This window comes from Halichoeres trimaculatus, unplaced genomic scaffold, assembly GCF_033239565.1.
Source record: "Halichoeres trimaculatus isolate MK-OKI-2021-1 unplaced genomic scaffold, fHalTri1.1 fHalTri1_scaffold_8, whole genome shotgun sequence".
Classification (NCBI taxonomy): Eukaryota; Metazoa; Chordata; class Actinopteri; order Labriformes; family Labridae; genus Halichoeres; species Halichoeres trimaculatus.
In genome coordinates this window covers 14,373,386-14,397,747 of record NW_027437186.1, presented here as the reverse complement: position 1 = coordinate 14,397,747, position 24,362 = coordinate 14,373,386, and the positions used below count along the sequence as shown (strand labels likewise).

The 24,362-nt window shown below is 41.3% G+C and overlaps 1 protein-coding gene across 4 annotated transcripts in view; it reads right to left on the bottom strand.

The window, feature by feature from the left end:
* Positions 1-24,362, bottom strand: part of LOC141794975 (spectrin beta chain, non-erythrocytic 1) — a 116,999-nt gene that overhangs the window by 20,378 nt on the left and 72,259 nt on the right. For all 4 annotated transcript variants that reach the window (XM_074675661.1, XM_074675662.1, XM_074675659.1 and 1 more), the window contains 26 exons: positions 24,165-24,316; positions 19,021-19,194; positions 17,311-17,402; positions 17,021-17,101; positions 15,944-16,059; positions 15,726-15,838; positions 15,438-15,625; positions 14,716-14,833; positions 14,291-14,449; positions 13,589-13,684; positions 12,930-13,136; positions 11,382-11,535; positions 11,125-11,276; positions 10,627-10,845; positions 10,049-10,129; positions 9,751-9,957; positions 9,440-9,651; positions 7,906-8,043; positions 7,239-7,359; positions 6,723-6,938; positions 6,013-6,432; positions 4,201-4,403; positions 3,856-3,946; positions 3,600-3,746; positions 3,118-3,381; positions 53-277 (listed from right to left, as the gene is read on the bottom strand). In XM_074675661.1, the coding sequence (XP_074531762.1) occupies positions 53-277; positions 3,118-3,381; positions 3,600-3,746; positions 3,856-3,946; positions 4,201-4,403; positions 6,013-6,432; positions 6,723-6,938; positions 7,239-7,359; positions 7,906-8,043; positions 9,440-9,651; positions 9,751-9,957; positions 10,049-10,129; positions 10,627-10,845; positions 11,125-11,276; positions 11,382-11,535; positions 12,930-13,136; positions 13,589-13,684; positions 14,291-14,449; positions 14,716-14,833; positions 15,438-15,625; positions 15,726-15,838; positions 15,944-16,059; positions 17,021-17,101; positions 17,311-17,402; positions 19,021-19,194; positions 24,165-24,316 (4,346 nt within the window). The remainder of the gene's footprint in view (positions 1-52; positions 278-3,117; positions 3,382-3,599; positions 3,747-3,855; positions 3,947-4,200; positions 4,404-6,012; positions 6,433-6,722; positions 6,939-7,238; positions 7,360-7,905; positions 8,044-9,439; positions 9,652-9,750; positions 9,958-10,048; positions 10,130-10,626; positions 10,846-11,124; positions 11,277-11,381; positions 11,536-12,929; positions 13,137-13,588; positions 13,685-14,290; positions 14,450-14,715; positions 14,834-15,437; positions 15,626-15,725; positions 15,839-15,943; positions 16,060-17,020; positions 17,102-17,310; positions 17,403-19,020; positions 19,195-24,164; positions 24,317-24,362) is intronic.

The following is a 24,362-nucleotide window of genomic DNA, read 5'->3' as shown; positions in this document are numbered from 1 at the left end:
CCGTACTTCACTGGCTGTATTATAAACTGCGAAAGGTCAACATTGGACTCACAATCTCATCTTCAACGTCCCTGTTGAACTGGTGGATCTCACGGGAGGCCATGAGGTGGTCTCGTCTCTTCTTCAGTGGCTCCTGGAGGGCATTGAACTTCTTTTCCACACTGATCCTCTGCCCGTCAACCTCCTCAGAGCCTTTCCCCTCCTGACTGAGGGCCTGCGACTGGCTTTGCAGCTCTCCAACCTCCTTCTGGCGCACCTCCACCTGGCTCTCCAGGATCTGCGGAAAGACAGATTAAAAGTTTAGATAGCTGCGGCAACATTCATAGGAAGACATTTGTAAAAAACAAAACAAAACCAACTAAAAACAACAACAACAACAAAATAATTATTGGAAATTTTTGGATTGGTAAAAATATCCATGCAAACTAATTCAAGAAAAGCATCCTCAACAAATGACTTTCAAGAGCGTGAAAGGCTAGTGATTTGTGGGAAGTATTTGAAAACTATGGGAATGCACTTCAGGAGGTTTTGAGCTAAGATGTTTTTTAAGCTGCATAGGCTGAAGTGAATCGAAGATGAAACAAAATGAAAACAAAATTAATCAAAAATTTTGGAGTTATACTTGCAAAAATGGTTTGAGCAGAAAATTTCCTAAGATTTACAAAATAAACATCTAAGGGAAAAAAAAAATAGAAGGAAAATGTTCAAAGGGCTCCTTTCATCTTCTCAAGCAAAATCTTTGCCACAAGCTGACTCAAAAACGTCTGGTACTCAAGAGAGAGAAAAAAAGGCCTTAAATAAAAACTAAAGAGATGAATCCCTCCAATAGACAGACGGTGTAATAACAGTCTGGAACAGCATCAGAGCAGGTTAGACAAAGAAAAACCCAAACATAGATAGAGTCTGGATTTAAAATGAGAGCAGAGAGGAAGACGAGGAAGAGGAGGAGGAGGAGGAGAGGAGACGTTTCTCTCCTCTCGCTCTGCGTAACAGATCACACGCTCTGCTAACGACTCCAGCACTTCAGCACACACTCTCTCTCTTTCAACACGTGCATGTAACAAATACACACACACACACACACACACACACACACACACACACACACACACACACACACACACACACACACACACACACACACACACACACACACACACAAACACAGACACACACACACACACACAAACACAGACACACAGTGAGGAAATTACAGCACAGATTGGGTGAAAAGAAAAGATGATGAGAGAGTAGAAGCAGCTCTCATAGATTGAAAATACCAAAATCATCCTTCGGAAGACTCTATTACCAGTCCAGACACAAAACACACACACACACACACACACACACACACACACACACACACACACACACACACACACACACACACACACACACACACACACACACACACACACACACACACACACACACACATACTTCTAAGTCTCAGTACTGCACTGTAACACATCAAATGAAAGATTACATAACTGCTCTGTGAGTGGGGTGTGTTAGAGTGTGTATGGGTATGCATGGATCAGACCTTTGGATGAGAGATTATGCCTGTGTGTGTGTGTGTGTGTGTGTGTGTGTGTGTGTGTGTGTGTGTGTGTGTGTGTGTGTGTGTGTGTGTGTGTGTGTGTATGTGTGTGTGTGTGTGCATGCACACCAGTGGGTGAATTACGTAAAGGATTGTTAGATGACACTTTCTAAAAATGGAGAAAACCTTGAAGAGTAGGAATTAAAAAGCTTTGGATCAAAAGAATCGGCACTTTACATTTCACAGTTTCCTGCACTGTGAAACTGTTGTAATCTAAAAATAAAGAAGTCAGTGAAGAATCACACTGCGAAGTGTTAATTTACACCTCAGACTATTTGTTTCATCTCTGGAGTCTCTCACTTTGGTCTCAAGTGCCATCTAACAGAGGGAACATGAATGTGTTATAATTCTGTCCTAATGACAGAATATATTTAATGTAAGTGTAACTTTTGTATATCTGCCTCATAATCAAATCATTTAATCATGCTTTCTGTTATTTTTTTTAAACTAACATGACCTTTTTATGACTTGTATGAAGTCTTGAATTTCTCTGTGCATATTGTTTCTGTATTGTTTGTTGTGTTGCTTTTTGTCTCTGCATCTAAAACAGCTCACTTCTGTTTGTGTTGCTTCAGCATAAACTGAAAAATAAGAGTCAGGTCTGTGACGAAGAATTTGGGCTTTTAAGAAATGTAATACATAAAATGTTTCCTCAACACAACTCAATGCTAGCAGACACACTAAAGATAGAAAAATGAAAAACTTCATAGCTCAGAAAAGAGTGGCATCCTTGTTGGCTAAACAGAAAAGAAAGAACTGAAGTTTAGTTTGAGATGGAGTTATCTTCATGCAAGAGTGTTTTTTTCTCTCCAGTTTTTTTGAGGCTAAGACATTAATTTGCATCAAATTCAGGGAATGCTACTGTAATTTGTAGTTTTTTATGACTACTAAAGCTTTTGTTGTTACCTGACAAATTCTGTGTTAAAACCAGCTCAGTGCAGACGATTCAAACATGCCACATTCATTTTTAACAGGTGTAATGCCACTCATGTTTTTGTGAAGCAAGTTAGGACACATTTGTATTGACGGACACAACATGTAACTTTTAAAGGTACCCCTTTGACTTCCTTATACCACTATCTTTAGCTAGACTTCAAAAAATGACAACATGAGCGCAAATGTACATTTACTGTACATGTACATGTAAGAATACGATCAGGATAGAGTTGTAAATCATGAGCATGTCTTTGAAAGGAAAAAATAAACAAATTTATAACCACTAAATAAAAAATGTTGGTTGTTAGCTGTTTTGTTTGTGATATATTTTATGATATTAAAGAGGTTAGCTTCACTTTTAGAAATAATTGTTAATAAGTCCCACTCTTAGTCCCCACAGAGGAGAACTGAGCTGTTATTCAACTAAGTGTTGAGAAGTTATTAGGATACTTACTTCCAGAAACAACTCGGTAACAGAAAGAGAAAGATCCTACAGCTCAGTGATTTAGAAACTCAGAGTAAGAGCTCACTTCCTGTTTAGATGCAAAGGGTTGCTAAGTCTGAAGTGCTTGACGTCTCACCTGTTGTTTCTTGAGCAGGATGTTGACTGAGGTGAGATCTTTGCCATAGTCGTCAGACTGCAACTGTCCTTCCAGGCTGCCCAGCCACTTGTCGAGGTCGGCACAGCTCTGGGTAAACAGCTCGGCCTTGTTAGCGTCAAACAGACACTTGGCTTTGGTCTGGGTGGTGGACTCGAGGTCCTCCCACATTGTTTTCAGGGATGCCAGTTTCTCTTTAACCATGGCCTCTGTCTCTGGCTTCTCTGCCATCAGGGCCTTTCCATCCTGAAAGACAACATAAGCTTTAGTTAGTCAGCTATGATTAGAAATCTGAAGAATTATTCTAGTTTCCCATGTTAGACTGCTAAATTTAAAGAATAGTTCAGACATTCAAAACTTAAAGTTAAAGCAAAGACACAGTCAAATCATGGAAGTCAGCGCTGCCCGTTGCTGACCCTGTTACATTAAGACACTCATAGCTTCACATCTAGCTCTTCTCCTACCTTGTCGATCTTGTCCAGCCACTCCTTATTGGACTGCAGCTCGGCCATGAAAGCCTGGTGTTTGAGCCACTTGCTGTGTAGATTCCTGGCCTCGTCGTACGTCATGTCCTGAGCTGTCAGCATCTTCTCATTGATCCACAGGGACAACTGAACGACAAACAAACAACACTTTACTCCCACTTGATAACAAATGCACAAGTGCATGCTTTATTAGAGACCCTCTATGTGTGTGTCAAACGTTGAATATGTGCTTTACCTCCTGGCAGTCCTGCAGGAACTTCTGCAGATCTCTGTTGTCTTTCAGTTTCACCAGCAGGTCGTTGGCAGCTGCTCGGTTCTTCTTGTGCCTGAAGACGATGGATGAACATCTTTATGAACATGGGTCTAGTTGTCATTCTGAGGGTACACCAGCTGCTTTGGACATTACAACTTTGTTTTACTTTTCAGAAAAAACAGAGTTGTCTGGTGTCAATGACGAATTAACTCCTTCTTTTCTTTAACATCCAGTTTTAACTCCACACATACACTGGACAAACTTAAAAAAGGAGCACCAATTCTGCTTTGTGTCTTTGTGTCACTTTGTGTCTCTTCCATCACTCACCTCTGGTCGATGGAGTCCACTTTCTCCTGAATGCGCTCAGCGTTGACGTTGCCATCGGTTACCAGGCGGCGTCCAGCGTCAACCACACCACTGATCTTCTCCTCATTGGCGTCCATGGTGGTCATGAAGTCCTCTTGCTTCTTGATAGCAGCCTCGGCCCCCTCCAGAGTGGTGGGCATCTCAGTGTGAGCGAGGATGTACTCCTGAACAGAATCAAAGAGAGGAGGAGATGTTAGTTTGTTTGTGACATGAACTACAATGATTAACTTAAACTTTGATGAATTGTTGGAAGGATAAAAAAAATGTCGAAATAAACACAGATGTTTACATATTTTTGATCAAAATATAGGCTTACTTGCTGACGAAAAAACCAAAATCATACTGACATTAATTTTTAAAGACATATTAACATTTCTGTAGTAACAACCTTCCACCACTTGGTGGCAGTCTCTACCCTCTCCATTGTGGAAAGGGAGGTTGAAAGTATCTTGTTTTCTCCATCTTTGAGCTCAAACCCCAAGATTCAGTTACCAATTACATGGAGTCAGGTAGGGTTACCTTGGAGTTTTTCCCAGCATGCACTGGTTGAGAAGTGGTCTACTGCACAGGCTCCCACAGGAAAAATGCGTGTGTGAGCGCGAGATCTGGCTGAACCCACATGATACCAGCCTGGACAAATGCCCAGTGAGAGACTTATCTGCTGATCACAGTGACTCTCTTAGTGTGTGTGTGTGTGTGTGTGTGTGTGTGTGTGTGTGTGTGTGTATGTGTGTGTGTGCATCACAACACAAATGAAAGAGCGGTTCACTCTGAGGTCAAACCACATGACAAAAAAGCATGAAATCCCATCAGACACTCCTCTTCCTCAGCTCCTGCTCCAGACTCAAGTTTGTTTCGAACTCTGAGAAAAGAAGCCCAGATTTTTACTAAAACAGTATTTTAATGCCATGTGTTTTTATCGGGGCATTTTGTCAGGGCTTGGCTAATTCCCTGCCTCCTCCAGCATAAGAAATTTCATTTTTTCATTTTTTTCTACATTTTTTTCTACAATAATTTTATTTTGATGGATCTAATGTCATTCTCAAGTGTGTGACTAATACTTTCGCTGAAGAGGAACATCAGGACAGCAGTTTGATAACAGTAAATCTGAAGCTCAAAGAATTACCTGAGATTTTTTTTTAAAGAAGAAAAAAAGTGTGTTTAATATGCTTTGTAGGGGTGGGCTTTTTTAAATAGGGATTCTTTGTCAAAAACGTTTTTTCTTCAAATTCAAATTCTTCATTTCAGTCTTAGTTTATAAACTGGATTGGAAAAAAGTTACCACTTTTCTCCAGCAGAGGGTGAAATGTTTCTCACTGACTCACTTGATGTGCATTTAACAGGAAAATATGGCTCCTGATATATTCTGTAGACATTATCATCATCATTGAACTTTTTCACATGGTCTGGTGTTAAAAAAGCAAACCAAAAATTGCACAAATTGAAAATATCAAATAATCGCAATTTCAATTGAGTCTGCACCCCAAAAATTGTAACAGAATCGAAACGCAAGAATAGCATATCGTCCCGGGCCTAATGCCTTTCTATTGTTTGATGGGATAAGAACAATGTCTTAAAAAAATGTTCATCTGTAAAACTTTCATCTGCCCCTATTTGTCAAATCATAGTTTTAGCTGTTTAGGATCTGTGAGAGAGGAAGTTTGTGTGACACGACCAGATTATTGTATATGTACTTCATAAATAGCATCTGTATGCTCCAGACAGAGGTTCTGTGATTCAGGACTGAGTCCAAAATAAACATCACAGGTGTACCTGGTTGTTGAGGAAGGCCTCGGCCTGCTTGGTGTCCCTGAGGAACAGCTGGTAGGCGTGGGACTGGGACAGCAGGTTCTGACGGTTCTCCCACATCTTGTGCAGCTCGTTCCAGCCAGTGTCGAGTGCCTGAAGCCGCTGTCGTAAGAACATGTACTGAGCATCTGTCTGGCCCTGCGTCACCATCTCGCCCATATCTCGCATCTTCTGGTAATCCTCCTCGTAGTTGCGGATCTCGTTCTTGATGCCCTCGTGCTGGGCCAGCAGCTTCTCGGCCTCAGCCAGCGTGTTGGGCATGTCCTCTGAGGCGATGGCTGTCTGAGTCCGAGACAGCCAGGACTGGAAGTCATCCAGTTCACGCAGGAACTGCTGCAGTTTACTGGCCTCACCCAAGGACTCTTCCCGGTTCTTCATGGTGTCCTGTGGCCAGAAAACAGACAATCATAAACACGCAGAGAAAGATACCTTCGGGTGCTTCTGCTCTTAGAGAGAAACTTATTTCTTTGACAGATCACTACTCTGCAGACAGATCACCCAGCACATATTTGTGTAAAAGGAAAAACAACCCCAAAATAAAAAACTCAAACTCGTTTTATTCTTTAACCAGAGAAAAGTCAGTTTTTGTGTCAACTTTGACTATTTTTTAAGACAACACCAAAAACACACAGATAGAAATCAGGTCCATATCCATCTCACAAATATCCCCCTACCTTCATCTCGTCCCAGACTCCAGTGATCTCAGCCAGTCGTCCCTTGATGGCCTCAGACTGCTCCGGATGCTCTGAACCTAAACGGTCGGCCTCTTTGCCCAGGTCTCCAAGCTTGTCCTCAATGGCAGCCAGGTCACGCTCCATTCCCGTCAACTTCCTCTGCAAAGCCATCACACCTGCCAGGTCATTGCCCAGCTCCTGGGTCGACTCGATCACCTACAGGGAGGAGAAGTGGAAAACAATTTTAAGTAACAAAGTATCATGCAGCCACACCATTATGTTCAAAGGCAAGATCGATTTTTGTTTTTACATGTGTCCATTTTCTACAGTCTAGATCCATTGAGAATTTTTTAAGCTATTACATTTTGGCAAATTTCATCACCATTAAAACATTTTTTTAACTGATTAAGATATCGGCACTTTCTGACTGAGTGTAACCATAACTGGAAAGATATTATTCCCTTATTTGACTCGATACTGAAGAAATGTGTTCAGATTAAAGATTCTGGCTGGTACCTTGGTTTTCTCTTTGATCCAGGACTTGGTCTCATTGCACTCCAGGTGGTAGTTCTGGACGCCCAGAGCTGAGCTCAGACTGTCTTTCTTCCTATCCACAAGGTCCCTGAATTGACTCCACCTGCACAGTCAGACAGACAGACAGACAGACAGACAGATAGACAGATAGACAGATAGACAGACTATCAGCAACAAAATAAAATACCTCTGAATCTGAACCACGTACCTGCCAGGTGGGTTATCTGCTCAATCACAACTCCCCTGATTTCCAAACCTGTATTCTCATCCTGTTTTTCTCTTGTTGATGTTCAATCACATTACCTGTTTAATGTCATACTCTTGTTTATTATAGGTCTTAATTTGAATTCCCTAATCCGCACTGGGAATACATCTGAACACTCAATTACGTAACATTGTTTCATTACAGTCCAATTAACTGCTTTATGTCGAGAACAATCATGTCTAATTAATCTGTTCATGCCTCTGTAAATCCTGGTTGATTTCCACTCTTATTCCCTGTACATTTTGTCCTACTCACTTTACTGTCATTAAGAATAAAGCCAATTTAATCTAAATCACTGAGCATCGTCTCAGTTCAGAAGGTGAGAACTGTCTCTAAAATCTCATAAACCCAGTATAAAAACTGCTTTAATCCCAGTCAGATTACCTGGTGTTCAGTTTGTCCTGCTGGGCTTTAATCTCCTTCTCACTTGGATGTCCACTGTGGATAAGTTGCCTGGCAACCTGATTGACCACAGCAACTCTGGAGGCCTGGCTGTTCATCTCTGGCTCCAAACTCTCGAAGCTGGACGGAGACGGAGAGTGACAAAGCACACATTTAAATCCGGACTCTCATTTTAATACAGTGAAGAGTTTCATCAGTAGCACTTGAGAAAAACTTCTGAGTGTGTCTGCAAGGGAAAGTTTGATTATATGAAATGTCTCTGTGACATTTCTTAGTTTTACAACTAAAGAGAGGAGAAAGTACAGAGCAGACAGAGAGCAGGAGCGAAACAAATCAATGCAAGTCTATATAACTGCTCAAAATACACACACACACACACACACACACACACACACACACACACACACACACACACACACACATACACACACACACACACACACACACACACACACACACACACACACACACACACACACACACACACACACACACGAACAGTGTGGGATCTGCCATTTGGTGTAAACAACAGTTTACTGCTCTGGTTCCCACAGTTGAACTGTGACTCTCACTGCTGCAGCTTCAAAACAACAACAACAACAAGGTGAACTGAACCTGGATCAGACATCAAAGGCATGTTTATTTTTATTTACATGTTTAATACAAATAAAAATTGATGCCAATATTCTGATTTTTTGACCTTTTTTCTGCCAACCCAGAATTAACGTTCAGATCCATATTTCAGGGAGAGGTGAAGAAGAACATTTGTGGTGCTTAAAGCAGGGATGAAAACATCATCCAGTAACTGCATTAAATCAAAATGAAGCAGCCTTATGTTAATAAAATGATTCATTCTAGCTCAGCCAGCTCTGTGCGGGTTTCCTGGACACGTTATCTGGGATGATGGTTGCATCAAGAAAACAGAAATAAAGCAGAAAATTTTGATTTTTTCCACCGTTTTGATTATATTAACATGTTAAACTCTATCAAGTTTTAAAAGCAGTCCTAAAAAAACTTTGATACCAAAGCGTTTGTTTGTTGAAACTATTTGTTATCCTGGATTGATTTTCTGATCACTGAGTGTGTCTCATTGTCCCCTTATTTACTGTTATTGTTGTTTTTGTAAACTGTCTAATAATTTACTGTTATTGATCCGTTCTGATTGTCCATCAACACTCCACAGAGGGGAACTCTACAATAAATGAGGAAATTAAATTGAGGCTTACATATATTTTAAAGAGTAACTCAGGGTGGGGGAGTGTTTCTTTCTATTGTTTTATTGCCTTAAAGATGCTTTCTAAAGGATGTTCGGTCACTGTCTACGAGGTAATTGTTTCATGTCACATACCATAAATCAAAGCCCAGCTGGTTTACGCCAGTTTTTCTTCTCTGCCCAGCCTCCCATCAGTTTCTTTTTTAGCTTGTGTTTTATGTTTTCACCTTACTGTAAAAGATTTCATATGTACCGTAAATTAAACATTTTATTACCCAAATACTAAATATAACAGCCTCTCACCGGTGTTGGACGACCTCCAGGTCCTCCAGCTTCTCAGGGATCTCCATGCTGTTGAGCCACTGCTCCTTCTCGTCGATCCACACCTCGCAGGCGTTGCCTTCGCTCATCATCTTGTAGAGAGCCAGAGCATCCTGCAGCGCCTGCTTCCTGAGCCGCGTCAGCTCCACCACCTCTTTGTAGCGCTCCTCGATGCCAGCCAGCCTGTTCTGCACCTGCAGACACACACACACCAACACACACACCACAGGGCATCAGTTACAAAAGAAGATCTGAAAACAAACCTTGAGCTGATTTGTGTTTGAGAGTCTCACCTCCTCAGAGTTAGCTTTCTCTGGCGGCAGCGTGCGGGACTGTTCATGCAGAGCGTCGATGACAGGTCGGTAGCTGCCGATCTCCTCTGCGACATCTTTGTGTTTCTTCACCAGGGTCTGAGTGGAGAACTCGTCATGACCAACGTCCACGCTGGAGACAATCCGCAGCACGTCCAGCATCCATGCGTCGATGTCATCAGCATCAGCCTGAGGGGAGGTTCATTTTAATTAAATGATAGAAAAAGTAATTTGTTTCCTGGTTCCTTTGAGGCATCATGAGTATGGTTTTTATTTTTACCTGGAACTGATGCTGGTTGCAGGCCTCCTGCAGACGAGCTTTGCGAACAGCAGAGAGACGCTCCAGAGCCGCCCACTGATCCTGCAGCACAGAGAAGAGAGAGGATGTTAGAAATGATGCAGTGTTAACACCAGACTCTCCATATCTGAGGAAATATTCACATCAAAAGATAAATTTGTCCTCAAGTTTCTTCTTCAGATATATGGCAGATTTGATTCAGATCAGACACAATTTTAAAGTTAATCAAGTCAGGGTTTTTTTTTCACATCATACAAGCTTCCATTTTCCACTGAAGTTAGTCATGTTAGACTGCAGGAGCTGCAAAAAGACCTGAATGTTAAAGATTTATAAACTTGATTTGTTAATGTGGACATAAAGTGGTGGATAAGACAGCATCACTAAAATACAACTTGACTTATTTAGTTGATTTAACTTAAAACATAAGCCTTTAAAACTTGAAAAAGGTCCTTTTATACTTCTAAAAACTATAATTCTACATGAGGAAACAGTCCCAAATTATTGATTCTAAAATTATTGTGAAGGACTCCATGTTTTTCTCTTTTTCAGGCCCAGTGTACCTGGATGTCCTGGATGCGCTCTTTAATCTTGTCAGCTCCAAAATGGTTGTTGGCCACCAGCTCCTCGCCCTGTTTGATGGTCTGCTGCAGGTGGGCGGCTCGCCCGCTCATCTCGTCTTCGAAGGCTTTGTGCTGACTCAGCAGACGCAGTGCTCCTGTCAGGTCCTTCCCACAGTCCTCAGAGGACAGGATCTGCTCCTTCTCCCGGATCCAGCCCTCCTACAAATACCACAGACACAACCGAGCCTCGGTTAGACCAGTTACATCACCTCAGAAAAACACAGGTTTTATATCCTGATGACGCCAACTGTGCTGTAGCTCCAGAGCTTTTAAAAGGTTGTTTCTCAAAATACAAAAGGTGGGAACAGCAATAAAGCACCGAACAGACAGAGAGCAGTGTCTAAAAGCAGAGGAAAAACAACAACAAAACAAACTGACTGGCATTTTTCATTAAACTGCTGAGTCCACAGAAAACACATTTTAGGTATTGATAATAACCTCTTCTGCCATTTCCCAGAAGAACTTCCAGAGACGACGAGACTCCTCAAGGCGAGCTCTCCTCTCGGCAGCCAGCTGACTCAGCTCCTGGTAGCAGAAGTCCATGTGTGCGACCCGATCCCTGATGATCTGAGGATCACACGGCTTATAACCTGAGGAAGACAGGGTTCATCACTGACACGCTCTTTTATGTTCCTCTGAACAATCGAAGAAGAGCAGCTGGAAACAAGATCATGAACTGAATCTGTCTGCCTCACCCTCCATGTCATCTGCAAACTTCTGAGCATTGTTGTTGACGGTTCGGACTCTGTCAGCCTGGATGGCGATGTCGGCCTCCACCAGAGCGTGTTTCTGCAGCAGGTCCTCCACGCCGAGCAGGTGTTTCCCATAATCCTGAGACAGCAGCAGCATCTGTGGGGAGAGGGGGGTCAAAGGTTAATTCATCTCTGGGAGACCACACAGTTTAAATTCTACTTTATTAAAAATATTATGGTCCAGGATTGAGGGGAATTTTTTTCAGCAATTGCCGGACAGAGGGCGCTGTTTCTCTCTAAATGGAAAGATAAATTTAATTTCTGATGAACACAACTGAGCAGAGATGTTTTCTGGTTCAGCAGTGAAGAGTGCTAAAACCTAATGTCCAGGATGAGGCAACCCCACTGGTGTGCACGATTCTTCTTGTATAAAAGAGCAGCTAACATAGCATTAAAAATATTAAATATATACGTATTTAACAAGCTGGCTCTACCATCAGCTAACAGTTTGTAAATTGTTTGCTATGCTAAGGCTTCACCATTTTGTCCAAATACAATTCATTTTTGCTACAACAAATCAAGATGTCAAAGGTTTAAATACCAAAAATAACAAGTCAAACATGTTTTATGGAAAGAGAAGCAAAAATTTAAAGTTTTGTGGACTCAATTTTCCTCATGATTGAGCATTATAACTGCACTGTTATTGTTCATGAGTGTTAGGTGCTTAATTTTAACACCACATTCAAAGTCTCTTTTTCAAAGAAGGTTCACAAACTTGAAAAACAGCATTCATCCAACATAGACAAACTTCTTCACTTCACAAACACAGAAATGTCAAAATGTTGTCACAATGAATAATAACCTTAGTAAACTAGAAAAGCACTCAGAGAGCGCAGACTTCTGCTGAGCTTTCGGGCATATTGTGATTGTCATGCATCACTTAGGTCCTACTTTAATGTTATACTCCCTTTCAGCAGACTGTCTGCTACAATTTGGTGTTAGTTGCAGGTTTGTACGATAATTTGTTACCTGACAGTGTTGAAAATTATGATGACCCAGTACATATTTCGTATTCTGGATCTTAGTATCCAGAATATTGGCAGGATCTGGATCGTATTTTCACATCTGTTAGAAATGATGGTGACCTTGTCTTGTATTGTTTTGCAAAGCAATCTGACCATTTATGGTGGAGTTATATACACATATGGTGAAAACGGCCCTATCTCACAATGATAAAGAATCCTTTAAAAAAGTCCTGAATCCAGACAGTGATCCAGATCACCTTCAAAATTTAATCGCTTATTCGTTATCCCATTTTGAACATTTCCTGAAAATTTCATCAAGATCCGTTTGTTGCTTTTTGAGTTATGTTGTTCACAGACAAACAGACAAACTCTCCCAAAAACATAACCCCCTTGGTGGAGGTAATAAGAGATAAGACCGACACAGCCTCAAAGTGACTTTAGTACCAGCATTAGGTATAAATAAAGAAGAATAAGAGCAAGATTTCATCATCACAGCCCTGGTGTTGCCCCGCCCCCTCTTCAGTACCTTCATCTCGTCCATCCAGTCCATGATGTAGAGCATCTCCTGGAAGACTCTCTGCAGGCCTAGGTTCATCTCCAGTCTCATCCTACGGGCCTTCAGCAGCTCCAGCAGATACTCCCACAGCCGGATCACGTTGTCCTTCCTGGCCGTGATGCGTTTGATGTCATGGTAACTCTCCGCCTCCAGCTCCTTTGCCACAGAAACCACCGCCTGCAACAGCAGAGAGGACGGAGGAGGAGAAAGAGCAAAAGGATGAATGAACCGCAAGAGAAAGACTAGATTTTTTTAAAAAGATTACTGTGCTTAAAAACACACCAGAAAATAGATTTTTAACAGCTTCAATGTTTAATTTTACCATAAGATTACAAAATCCACCATTAACTATGAACCACATGTATCTATTGCTAATGCTAAAGAAATGGGCCAGATGGTGAGTCCTAATGAAACACCAAAGAGACTCTTCAAAAGGAGGTTTAAACACTTTGATCAGGATTCAGATTAAAGGATCTGATACAGCTGATCAATGTTTGAAGCTGATCAATGATTCTGTGTGATCAAGGCTGTGAAACACCTGTTTCAGGGTTATTCCAGGCTCTTGACATCTCACACCAAGACTTGGAGAAAAATCAGTGTAACAAAAGGATCCAGGGGATTCATCCCACCTGAACTCGCTCCTCATATGCTGCAATGTCCGTCTCAATGGCTTCATGTTTCTTTGTAGCTGCTTCTACGGCCTGGAGGTCAAATCCAAAGTTATCCTAGAGGGGGCAAAGAGAGCAGCCATGTGAGGAAAGAGGTGAGATGACAAGGATCGTAAAGGAATAATATGAATGATAAAAGAGGACATGAAATAAAACCAGAAGAGGAGAAAAGAAAGGAAACAAGAACAGAAGAGATAAGAGGGTGGAGGAGACAAGAGGAGGAAACAACAGAAGAGCAGATAAAAAATCAGGAGAGGAAACAGAGAGGGGACAAAGTGAAGAGAGCAGACAAGAAAAATTAAAAGAAGAGAAAAGAAAATGAAGGGGACACAAGGAATGAGAGATGAGGTGACAAAGAGTGGGGAGAGAAAATGATAGGATATGAGAAGGATGTTTAACAAGATGAGTAAAAAGGAAAGGGAACAATAATGGAAGGGGAGAGGAGCGATAAAGAGATAAGAGAAAAAGATAAGAGGGGAGGGATAACAAGGAGATCGTAAAGATAATAAGAGAGGACTCAGTGAAGATGAGAAGAATATTCAATAAAACCATAAAAAATGTACTCAATGGTTCAACGATCCCTGATGGTCTTTATGGTACTGTTTGATCTTGTGTCGCAAAACATGAAAACTGGGTAAAATAAGGTGTGTGTGTGTGTGCTACCTGTGAGACGAGGCGCTGGTTCTCACTCAGCCACGTCTCCCTCATGGCGGCTTTGCGGTCGAAGCGTCGGGCGAGCTGCTCCAGCTTCTCCTGACGAATCAGCTCTGTCCTCAGAGCCAGCTCGCGCTCATGCTCCGCCTTCTCCAGACGCTCCCATGCCTGAAACAAACACGCCACAAAGGAATTAGTACAACTGCCTTTACTGATATGAAGACTTACATGTAAGTCACACAGAAATTCACAGAAATCACTAAGTATTGTCAGATAGTGGGGTCTGTTGTGTTTATGCTCTGTGTTTAATTTAACCATGATTATCGTACTATTGAAAAGCATTCAGCCGCTCAGAGTCATTATAAAAACTAATAGTATCTCCATCAGGCAGCACAGACACACACAGGGATTTACTGTAGGGATCGAGTGGTTACCTTGTTGATGTCAGAGATGAGTTTTCCCTCTCGTGGGGTGTACACTTTCTGGTTGTTTGCTCTCATCTTACTCTGGATGGTGAAAAGAAGAACCTCCAGGTTTCCCTTCTCTGTGAACCTGAACACAAAAGACAACACATTGTATGATGCACCAATTAGTACCTGATCTTTTTTTGTCTCCTTTTTTTGTCTCCTCTTCTGAGTATAACCTGTCATGTCTGATTTTATGTTAGCAATGTGAACAAAGAGTTAAAGCCTACAACAGTTTATTAATATTTCATTTGCATCTTTTAAAAACTTGCCAAGCTTTAAAGTGAGGCATGTTTATGTTCACTTTGTTACAGAGAGATGTGTGCACAAAGTCATCCCCTTTAAAACTAAAGAACAAAACAAGAACAGACTCTCCATAACGCTTACAAAATGACTCTTTTACAGCTCAGAGTCAGACCCTCAGGGTCTGTGTGGGAGGAAATCTGTGATCATAACAATTAACTGTGAAATATTTTGTGTACAGTGAGAGCTGAAAAGAGTGGAGGTGTTTGTTTTATATTTTCATTTTGCTTTTAAGCAATTTGAACTGTTTAAAGACTGAACTCAAGAAAAACATTCCTCTTAAAGCCAGTGATAACACATCTACTTCTCAGGGTTCAGGTACTGTAAAGTGCACAGGGTCTTGTTTAATGTGTGTGTGTGTGTGTGTATACAGCATCATGTTCACTGACTTTGGTGGTTTCTCCACAGTGCGGTATGTGTTAAAGGCCTGCAGCTGCTGCTGGACTCCCACCAGAGAGTTGGCAAACTTCCTGTTGTTGAGGATGATGATGGTCTGCTCTATCCACTCCAGCAGGTCTGAAGCCAACGACTCGTACTTCTCAATCATCTTCTCTGTCTCAATGGCATTATCCAGGACCTACAAAGGAAGGACATTATCAATAAAACCGTCACAGAATGGGCCTTTGAAGCCTGCAGAGGTGTTAACATGTCTGAGGTGTTGTGAGGATTTCAGTCACCTTTCCGATTCTCTTCCCCTCCACCTTCAGAGCCTTCATCTTGGAGAAATAGTGATAGTATGTGACCACGTAGGTGATGATGGACTTCTCATCAGGGTGGTCCACACTGATGTCTGCACACACAAACACACACACAAAAAGTTGTCAGAGTTTACAAGACATGAAGAAAGGTGTGTGTGTGTGTGCGTGTGTTTGTGTGACTGTGTGTTACTCCTCACCTTCAGGGTCCAGCAGCTTGGTGAGACCCAGGTGTTGCTCAGCCAGGTTAAAGGCATTCTGCAGGTTGTAGTGAGCATTTGATTTCTTCAGCTTGTCAAAGTCGATCAGGTCTGGTCTGAAGAGTAAAAACAGAACAATAATTAAATAAATGCAAGCTGCGGAGAGAGGATGGAACCAGTGTCTGGGCAGGATACACTAGACTAGTGATTTAGGCACTGACTGTCAAAAGTCGAGAGTAAGGGCTTCCCCCATAGGTTTCTAAACCATAAAAATAGCTGCTATAACTTACTTAAAGTGTTTGTTTTTATTTTAAATTCAACAAATTACCCCATGCTTTCATAAAACTGCACTCTAAGCAAGTGGTAATACAATTTTGGGAAAAAAAAGTCTTAATAGACTTAATATCATCCACATTATCTGACAAGTCTAGAAGAATGTCTCTAAAAACAATATGAAAAAATGTGAAAAGTGATGCCTGCATTGCTAAAAATGGGTTAAAAAGTTCTGCCAATTGGGTAAGAAAAATGTTTTCTTTAGGTTTTTTTTTGTAATCCAAGAGACATGACAAGCCTGTCTTTCTTACCATTAAAGAGGTAATGGCTCTATGGTGATCTGACACTGAATGCTCTGAAAATGTAAGACCTGGATGAAGTACTGTGGTTTCACTTTTCTACAGTTTTTCCTCATCAAATGTATAAGTCTTAAGATGAAGACAAGGATGATTATGGTTTCAGCAGATATGAAAAAATGCCTGTTTGTCACATGTCTGTCATGACTATGGGCTTTGTTAAGCTCTAACATGGGTGTCTTTATGTTTTGCATTAGAAAATGTTAAACCTCTGAGTGTGGTTTGAGGGAAACAGTCTCCTGACCAATCAGCTGAGATCCTGCAGCCATATCAGTGAAGAATGTCTGCAGTATTCACGGGGAGGGATTATGGGATGCAGGAGCTCCTGGTGTTTGTAGCTACTGAGGGAATTAGCCAGTTAAGCTAATAGGTGTTTATTTGTCTCTGATGTCCCTATGTGTGGTTGTGCTGTGTGATCTGTGAAATGAGCTGCAGCCTTCACTCTTACCTGTGTTTGTGGATGAGAGCGTTGAAGGCCATCCCGTCTCTCCAGCTGGTGGTGAAGTTGTGGATGTTGACGTTTGGATATCTGGATCAGCAGAGGACATTGTAGCTTAATTAGTCTCAGATGTAGCACAACACAGGCCTTCAGTCATGTTTGAGTAATGAATCTTGGGAACATTATTTAGGAGAGTTTATTATCTACATGCTCCCATGATGATACCAGTGATTTAGCAGAGGTAGTGTCAGGGGTGTTTGATATCATCACAAATTCAGGATTACAAAGTCGACTCTCACCCTGCTGTCTTCATCTGACACCAGAGCAGCAGAGCATCTTTAGCAGACTTCTTCTCCTTGTTGTCCTCCGTCTCCACACTGATGTCTTGAATCTAAAACACACAGACACACGACACTAAATGCTGACAGATTTAAAAAAAAAAGGCTTGCTGACATGTGTGTTGTGTTTGTGTATGATCAAACCGCCCGGGCCAACGAGGGGAACACCTGCTGTTTCACAACATCTAAGAATCAAAGTGTGAAAGCAGATTTATAACTTACAGAACATTATCATTACCTAGATGAGATGTTTGTCATTTTATTGAGGGTCCAGCACTGCAGATATTTTTTTACTGCGTCATATTCACATGTCGGAAGCCTATGACTAAGGGTTAATGCCAAACAGACTGACAGAGAGAATCAATCAGTCAGTTACTGCACTGACACAAATACCCATCCGCTCACTCCGTGTCAACACTCACACAGACACACACATCTGCACCTCTGCACCTTTAATTCATGTCTGCATGAAAAATAAACACAGTCTCCTAAACCATCTATGGCTTCCCAATCTGGCCTCACTGTCCAAGTTACTGGGTCCTTAGATGGTCATCATTTAATTTAAAATCCTCTATCTACAAACTGTTTAAACTTCAGCTTGATAACTTGATCCTGACTGAGAAAATAAAGAGCACACACAAAAAAAAGACCTAAATGTCTCACCTTCATGAGCAGACATCCATCACTTTCAGTCTGACAAATGCGTTAGCTGCATCTAGACCACAAATCAGCTGCATCACTACAGCCAAAGCAAATACTGTACTGGACACACACACTCACACACACACACTCACATACTGTAGTCCTTCTGTCAGTCCTCACTCAGATTCATTTCACCCTCCCCTCATTCCTCCGCTGTAGGATTTAAAACCACTAAAAATAGTTTTTTTTAATCCTCACGGCTCCACACTAAATCCTTTTCACCCATTTTCCCAACTGTCCACTGTCCCTGATGACGACATCATCACCCGGGTGACCTGAAAACTGTCCACGTCAAAGCAGCACCACGGGTCAGAGTTTAATTTCTGGTACTTGATGAGGCCTGGTTCTGCAAGGATTGACCACAGAGGCGGTTCAACAGCTGTTTCACTTTTTAACTGCACTACAAATACATCCAGACATTAAAGTATGAAGTCATATAACTCACAACATTGAATCAAAGATTTGGTAATAACATATTAAAATGATAAAGGATTTAACTCTACCCTCACACTTAAGTAATAAGATGCTTATCAAACTTTAATTTTAAAAAGTTTAACAGTCAACACCACATGTATTCTCTCAGTCAATACTGCTGCCTTTTTATTTGATGCATTTTATGCAAACATCTAAGCTCAATATATCCACAGTGATTATTTTTGTGCTATTTGAATCTCCTATCAATGAGTGCCTCCTCCTCCTCCTCAGGTATTGATACAATGAAGTTTGAATTAACTTTTCGTCAAACACTATTCATTTTTGAAGAAACAAAGCTTAGGTAAAGATTTTGGACTACACTTGTACAGAAAACTTCATGTGCTTGACTCATTTAGGGATACATATTGTCATGATATCCTGCCGCCTGACACTGGTCAGGGGCCTTCACCACGCGTGCACTCCTCTGATTCCAGTTGCTGTGACTGTAAACGTTTACTTCTCCCCGAGATGCAAACTTGCACATCTGCCCCTTACCTGGAAGCGCAGGATGATGGTCCAGATGAGCCCGAGGGTGAGGCGATGATTTCCATCTACGATATCGTGTGAGCCCATGTTCTCTAGGTGGACCCTCTGCTCCTTCAGGAACTGCAGAGCCTTGTCCACATTCTCCAGGCAGTGGATACGCATTCGGCCTTTGGTGGGTTTGGGCTGAAACAAAAACACATCTTAGTTTATTTACAACTTTCACAAAACCAGGAACCATGAACCGCTTCATGCTGCCAAATGAACGAGAAGAAGAAGAGGAAGAGAGCAGCTGCGGACACAGCTGAGTGGTTTCAAAACCAACACTTTTGTTTTGATTATGCTCTCACTGAGTGAAAGAGCATTTCATTTAGCACAAGAACAACTTCTCCTACCCTACATTACAAAATCATTTCCACAAAAGAAAGACAAACAACTCAAGAAAAGGAAAGTTGATGTTAACACTTTGAGCAATAGCTTTCATTTTTACGATCCAGAGTTTGCTGTGGAATATTCTACAAGTCACACATATTCAAGCCCTATAATCTAAAGATTTAGTGTTCTTATAATAGCTGATACTCAAAAACAAGAAACAGGGAACTAAAAGAAGGCTGCGTTGAAGGTGAACTTATTTTCATCTTCAAACAAACAGAGGCAGAGGAGTCCCTGAGATGCTGCTGTGATAATAGACCGGGAGTGTTGGCAGCGAAGCTCTCCAGCAGTCGCAGACTGGATATGAGATGATGAATGAGTCTGATAATATTATGTTAGAGGGATTTAAAACTGTGATAACCTACTTTACTCTGGAGCTTTATTCCTTTATGAAACAGATGTCTGACAGTCTGCAGTTACACAACAAACCACTGATGAACAAGAGTAACTGAAGGTGAATGTGACAGGTAACAACATCAAAGACTGAGGAAGAGTACACAGTCACAGAGAAATTAAAGCTTTTTTTTAAAGCTTTTTCAGCAGTGTGTTGTATTGTTATTCACACATGTCCCTTAGAGGGAAGTTTTCACTGTAAGATGAGAGGAAACAGGTCTCAGGAGCTCATCCTGCCTTCTGTGGAGAAAGTTGGACCTGTCCACCGCTTGAAGCGCCTACAGTCAGCAGGTAAGCATTCAAATATATAAATGATTTTTCATCCACTGCCACTTTTTTCATGAGAGTTTTTATCATGAGTTTCTTATATTTCCTGGACATCCTGTATCTAAAGACTTTATATAATGCTAATGGCTGAAATGTCCTCTGGATGACACTAATGTGTTCTGGGTGGAGCTGAATCTTGAAACAGAAATAAAACAAAATGTAGAAATAATAAATAACAGGAGTAAAATAAATGTGTGAAGTGTCAGAGCAGCGATGTAACATCCTGCAGGCTGCCCCCCCCCCCCCCCCCCCAACACACACACACACATTTTGTTTCCAACACTGACCACCAAACTACAACCAGGAGGTGGAAGCTGTCCAACAACACCACCACTGGCTTTGCTTTCCCTTTCACAGACGCATAAACACTGCTACAAGTTGCTAAACCGAATCAGGACTTGGACTCAAACCAGAGGTATTTTGGACAGTTGTCTGCAGGTGGCTCGCATCTTAAGAACAACACAGAGATTAAGTGTTGGTCAGTTCACACAGTCTAAGATCAGCACTTTACTTCTCTCTGCTGCTGCTGCTGACTTGGACTGGAGCGGGACTTTCCGATGTCAGATTAAGGTTTTAATTTGTTTTAGGCTGAACTATGATGCTGAATCATATCGAGGATGGAGTAGCAGGGTTTTCCCCTCTTTGTCTTCTGAGAGTTTGTAGCGCTCTGTTTTCCAGGAAACCTGGACTCAGTCTGAGTTTTACCATTCCTTTACGCTTGAGTTTTGAATAAAGCACAATCAATGTCCTATTGGTCAGCTCCGGCAGTCAAATCAAATCAAGAGCTCGACCGATACGGATAATGATATCATGTATTTTTCCACGAATCCAATTAAAATGTTTTTTTCTTCTAAGTAATGTGTGTGTTAATGTCTGGCATATCTACCTCCTCTGTCCCACAGGCTGGGGCTGTTTGTCAAAAACACAGTAATGAGACTCACTGTTGAGCTGAGTGAAATGTGTTTTTATTTTCTGACACTTTATAGTCTGCTTCTCTGTATTTATGAAAGAGACACTGTACTTTTTACTTTTCCATTGCACAAGACTTCTCAGTGATGTAGCCAGTGACTTTAAAAAAGAGATTTCTCACACAGCACATCTGACAAGTAAAGATTAGGTGATGTTACAAAGGCTGTAAAGTACAAAAAGATCAAGCAATCAATGTTATTTAAAACTGGCATTTTCATAGAATTAACACCAAATGTGTCTTTGTGACCATCTTCTTTTTGTGATAGTATCATTTAAAATATCAAATCTGAAAATCTGCACTCATTTAGTGAGGAATACAAAAGGTAGAGTCTGCAGGATTTTCCTTAAAAAATAGAATGTCAACTTTTACAAGAACAATGCTGCTGAATCATCACTTTTGGGCCTCAAAACGTGTGTGTCAGCGTCTGTGTCTGCTTCAAACCCTCTCCTCTGCCTGTATGCTGATGTTCTAGTTGTACCGGGACGTTTCTGGAGTGTAATTGTAGTTACATTAGCCAATGACAGTGTGCCCAGTGTGCAAGTGACTTTACATGTTAATTAGCGAGTGGAAGAAGCTATCCTGAGTGACTACAATAGTAGATGTAACACAGAGCAAGAAAAACACCACCAAATTGAAACAAAACACCAAACAGATCAAGTTTTTTACTAACCGAGGGTGGAGCTTGGCTCAACTTTCACTCGCTACCTGGCACTTGGAGAGCAACACGGGACAAAGAGCAACACAAGGTGGCTCTCTACTGAGCAGGTATGAGTCAAATAACCCAGATCAGTGAAGCCAAGTCAGGTGAGCAGCTCTCCCACATAGAAACGCCATGCTGCAGGTGGTTGGTGAGTTTGTTCACGTAATCACGTTAAGAGGCATTGGGTGTGTGCTACCGCTGGCACTGATCCAAGGAGGAGGAGCCAAGTTCGAATTTGTGTTTACTAACAATTTATGAAAATTCCTGCAGACCTTACCTTTAAGCATTATTACTTTATAAACATATTAAAAAAATGGAAACACAAGGTAACCCTCTTTAATATCAAGGTATTTTATAAGAAAATCCAGGTGTTATTACTCATCTGTCTGTATAAGTACCTATAGCACGTAGCAGAAAGAATTTTCAATTTGTTCTAGCTAAGGATAAAAATATCTCTCCCTTTATTGAGCTGCAGTTCTGGGAGGTTTCAAGGAATAACTGAGTCTTTTTTAAACTTTTTTGTTTTAACCTTTGTGAGGTATTTTTAAAGACCTACAGAGGAAATCAATGAGAGCCAGAGGGGTAACTCAGAACTGACATGACATTGCTGTTGTTCTTTTCTCCACAGTTTTATCAATCATCATGTTTACAGACCTGATTCCAGGAAGAACTCTGCTTTTATAACCAACAGAAGTGCTGAAAATAAGTGTAAAAAAAAAAAGCAGTGTTAGTTATTGCTGCTGGTCTCATCCTTTGAATGCTGCCTCTGCAGTGGAAACAGACGCTTGCTCTCAGATTCTTCTGCTGCTTCTGGGGGCGTTTTGGCTCCTTGTATACCCAGAAAGTTACTCAATGACTCCTTTCACAACTCTGACAGCCCCCCACACTGTCCCCCACTGTTATTCCCTCCATCCATACTGCTCTCCATTGCACTATCACTCTTCTTCGTGGGCTTCTTTTCTTTACATTTCCTTCTTTTTTTTAACATTTCAATCCATCCTCATTCCTCTTTCCATTACCTGTCTCCCCACTGTGTCCTCTAGTAGCATCTAAAATGCCAGAAATTCTCTGACAAAGAAACATACGCAATTATAAAAATGAGACTTTTGAAAAGCGTAAAATAATAAGGGGAAAGTGTACAGTTTGATTTCATTTCTGACTAACTGTGTACTGTGCTTTATCTCTCTGTGTGTTTGACAGGTTGTGAAAAGGCCGGAAAACAGCAGACAGAAGAGTTCAGAGCTCAAGAGGCAGCTGAGACGGCCAAGAGCAAGAAAAAAAACTAAAGAAGTTAAGAAAAAATAGAAAGGAAGAGGAAGACGAGTGGAGTTTGGCTCGTACAAAGTCACAAGACGGAGGGGGTGAAATTGGGACCATCCGAGCAAATGTAAATGTCTCTCAGTAATAGCCTGTGTGTGTGTGTGTGTGTGTGTGTGTTTGTGTGTAAGGATATGTGTTGACAAAGTTTCCACGGGGTTCAACAATTTAAGTTTACGGTATTTCAATGATATTTATAATATTAAATACAGTATATACAAAAAGTTTATCCTCTGAACAATTTACTGGAATGTAGTTCATTTGATACGGTCCTTGGTATGTGTAGGGTACAAATCAATAGACATTAGCAGGATAAAAAGATAACCCTAGTTTGATGACTTTTGTGCTAAATCTTCACTCTAGCTGCTGGAGAGATCTTCAGACTAAATTTACAGCTCTGCTTTCATGCACTGACTCTTAACCTGCAGACCATGGCTCTGCTGGTAATGTGGTCATAAACCGCTCAACAGTGGGAAGCTCCGCTAATTTAAGTTTACAGTGAAGAAGGTTGTTGTGGAACAACTAAAGGAGGGAAAGCCCATATTTAATCAATGCAACAATAGTTAAACAAAAGCTCACCTGACAAAGACACTTGATGAGTATGAAAATTTTATGGCATTGAGCAAGTGTGCAGATGTCAAATAGTTGATCTGAGTGCAGTAATGTTTAAGCTATTGCACCTGTATCTGAAGGCTTTAACTACATGCAAACTAAAGTGGATCTCTGGGAGGCTTTCTGTGCAGCACGTGTTACATAATGAGCTGCTGCAAACACAAACACAAACACATGGACCGACTGTGGTTATTTGTGGTTAATAATTGTAAAGTCATAAATGTGTGTTCAGATAAGAAGAGAAATATGCCCAGCAACTCTTTTTGAGTAGCAGGGGAGGTAGAGGAAAATTCATTTCATAATCTGACCCCTATATGATCAGCCTGAAAACTCGTAAGCTTGGTAGGGAGACTGCCCCCCTTGGCTCCCTTTCAAAATAAAAGCTCTGACAGTGACGTAACTTACCAGTCTCTCTCCTGAGAGCACCTCGAGCAGTTTGATGAGCATGCGTCCGTCCCTCAGGTCCATATAGAGGTCAGTAATTCGACAGGAAACTCTGGACAGGTGTGAGTTCACCCACTTAGTGAAAGTCTTCTTCTGCACCGCCTCACGCTCATCTGAAACACAGACACAGACATAATCACATAAAAACTTAGTCAAAGC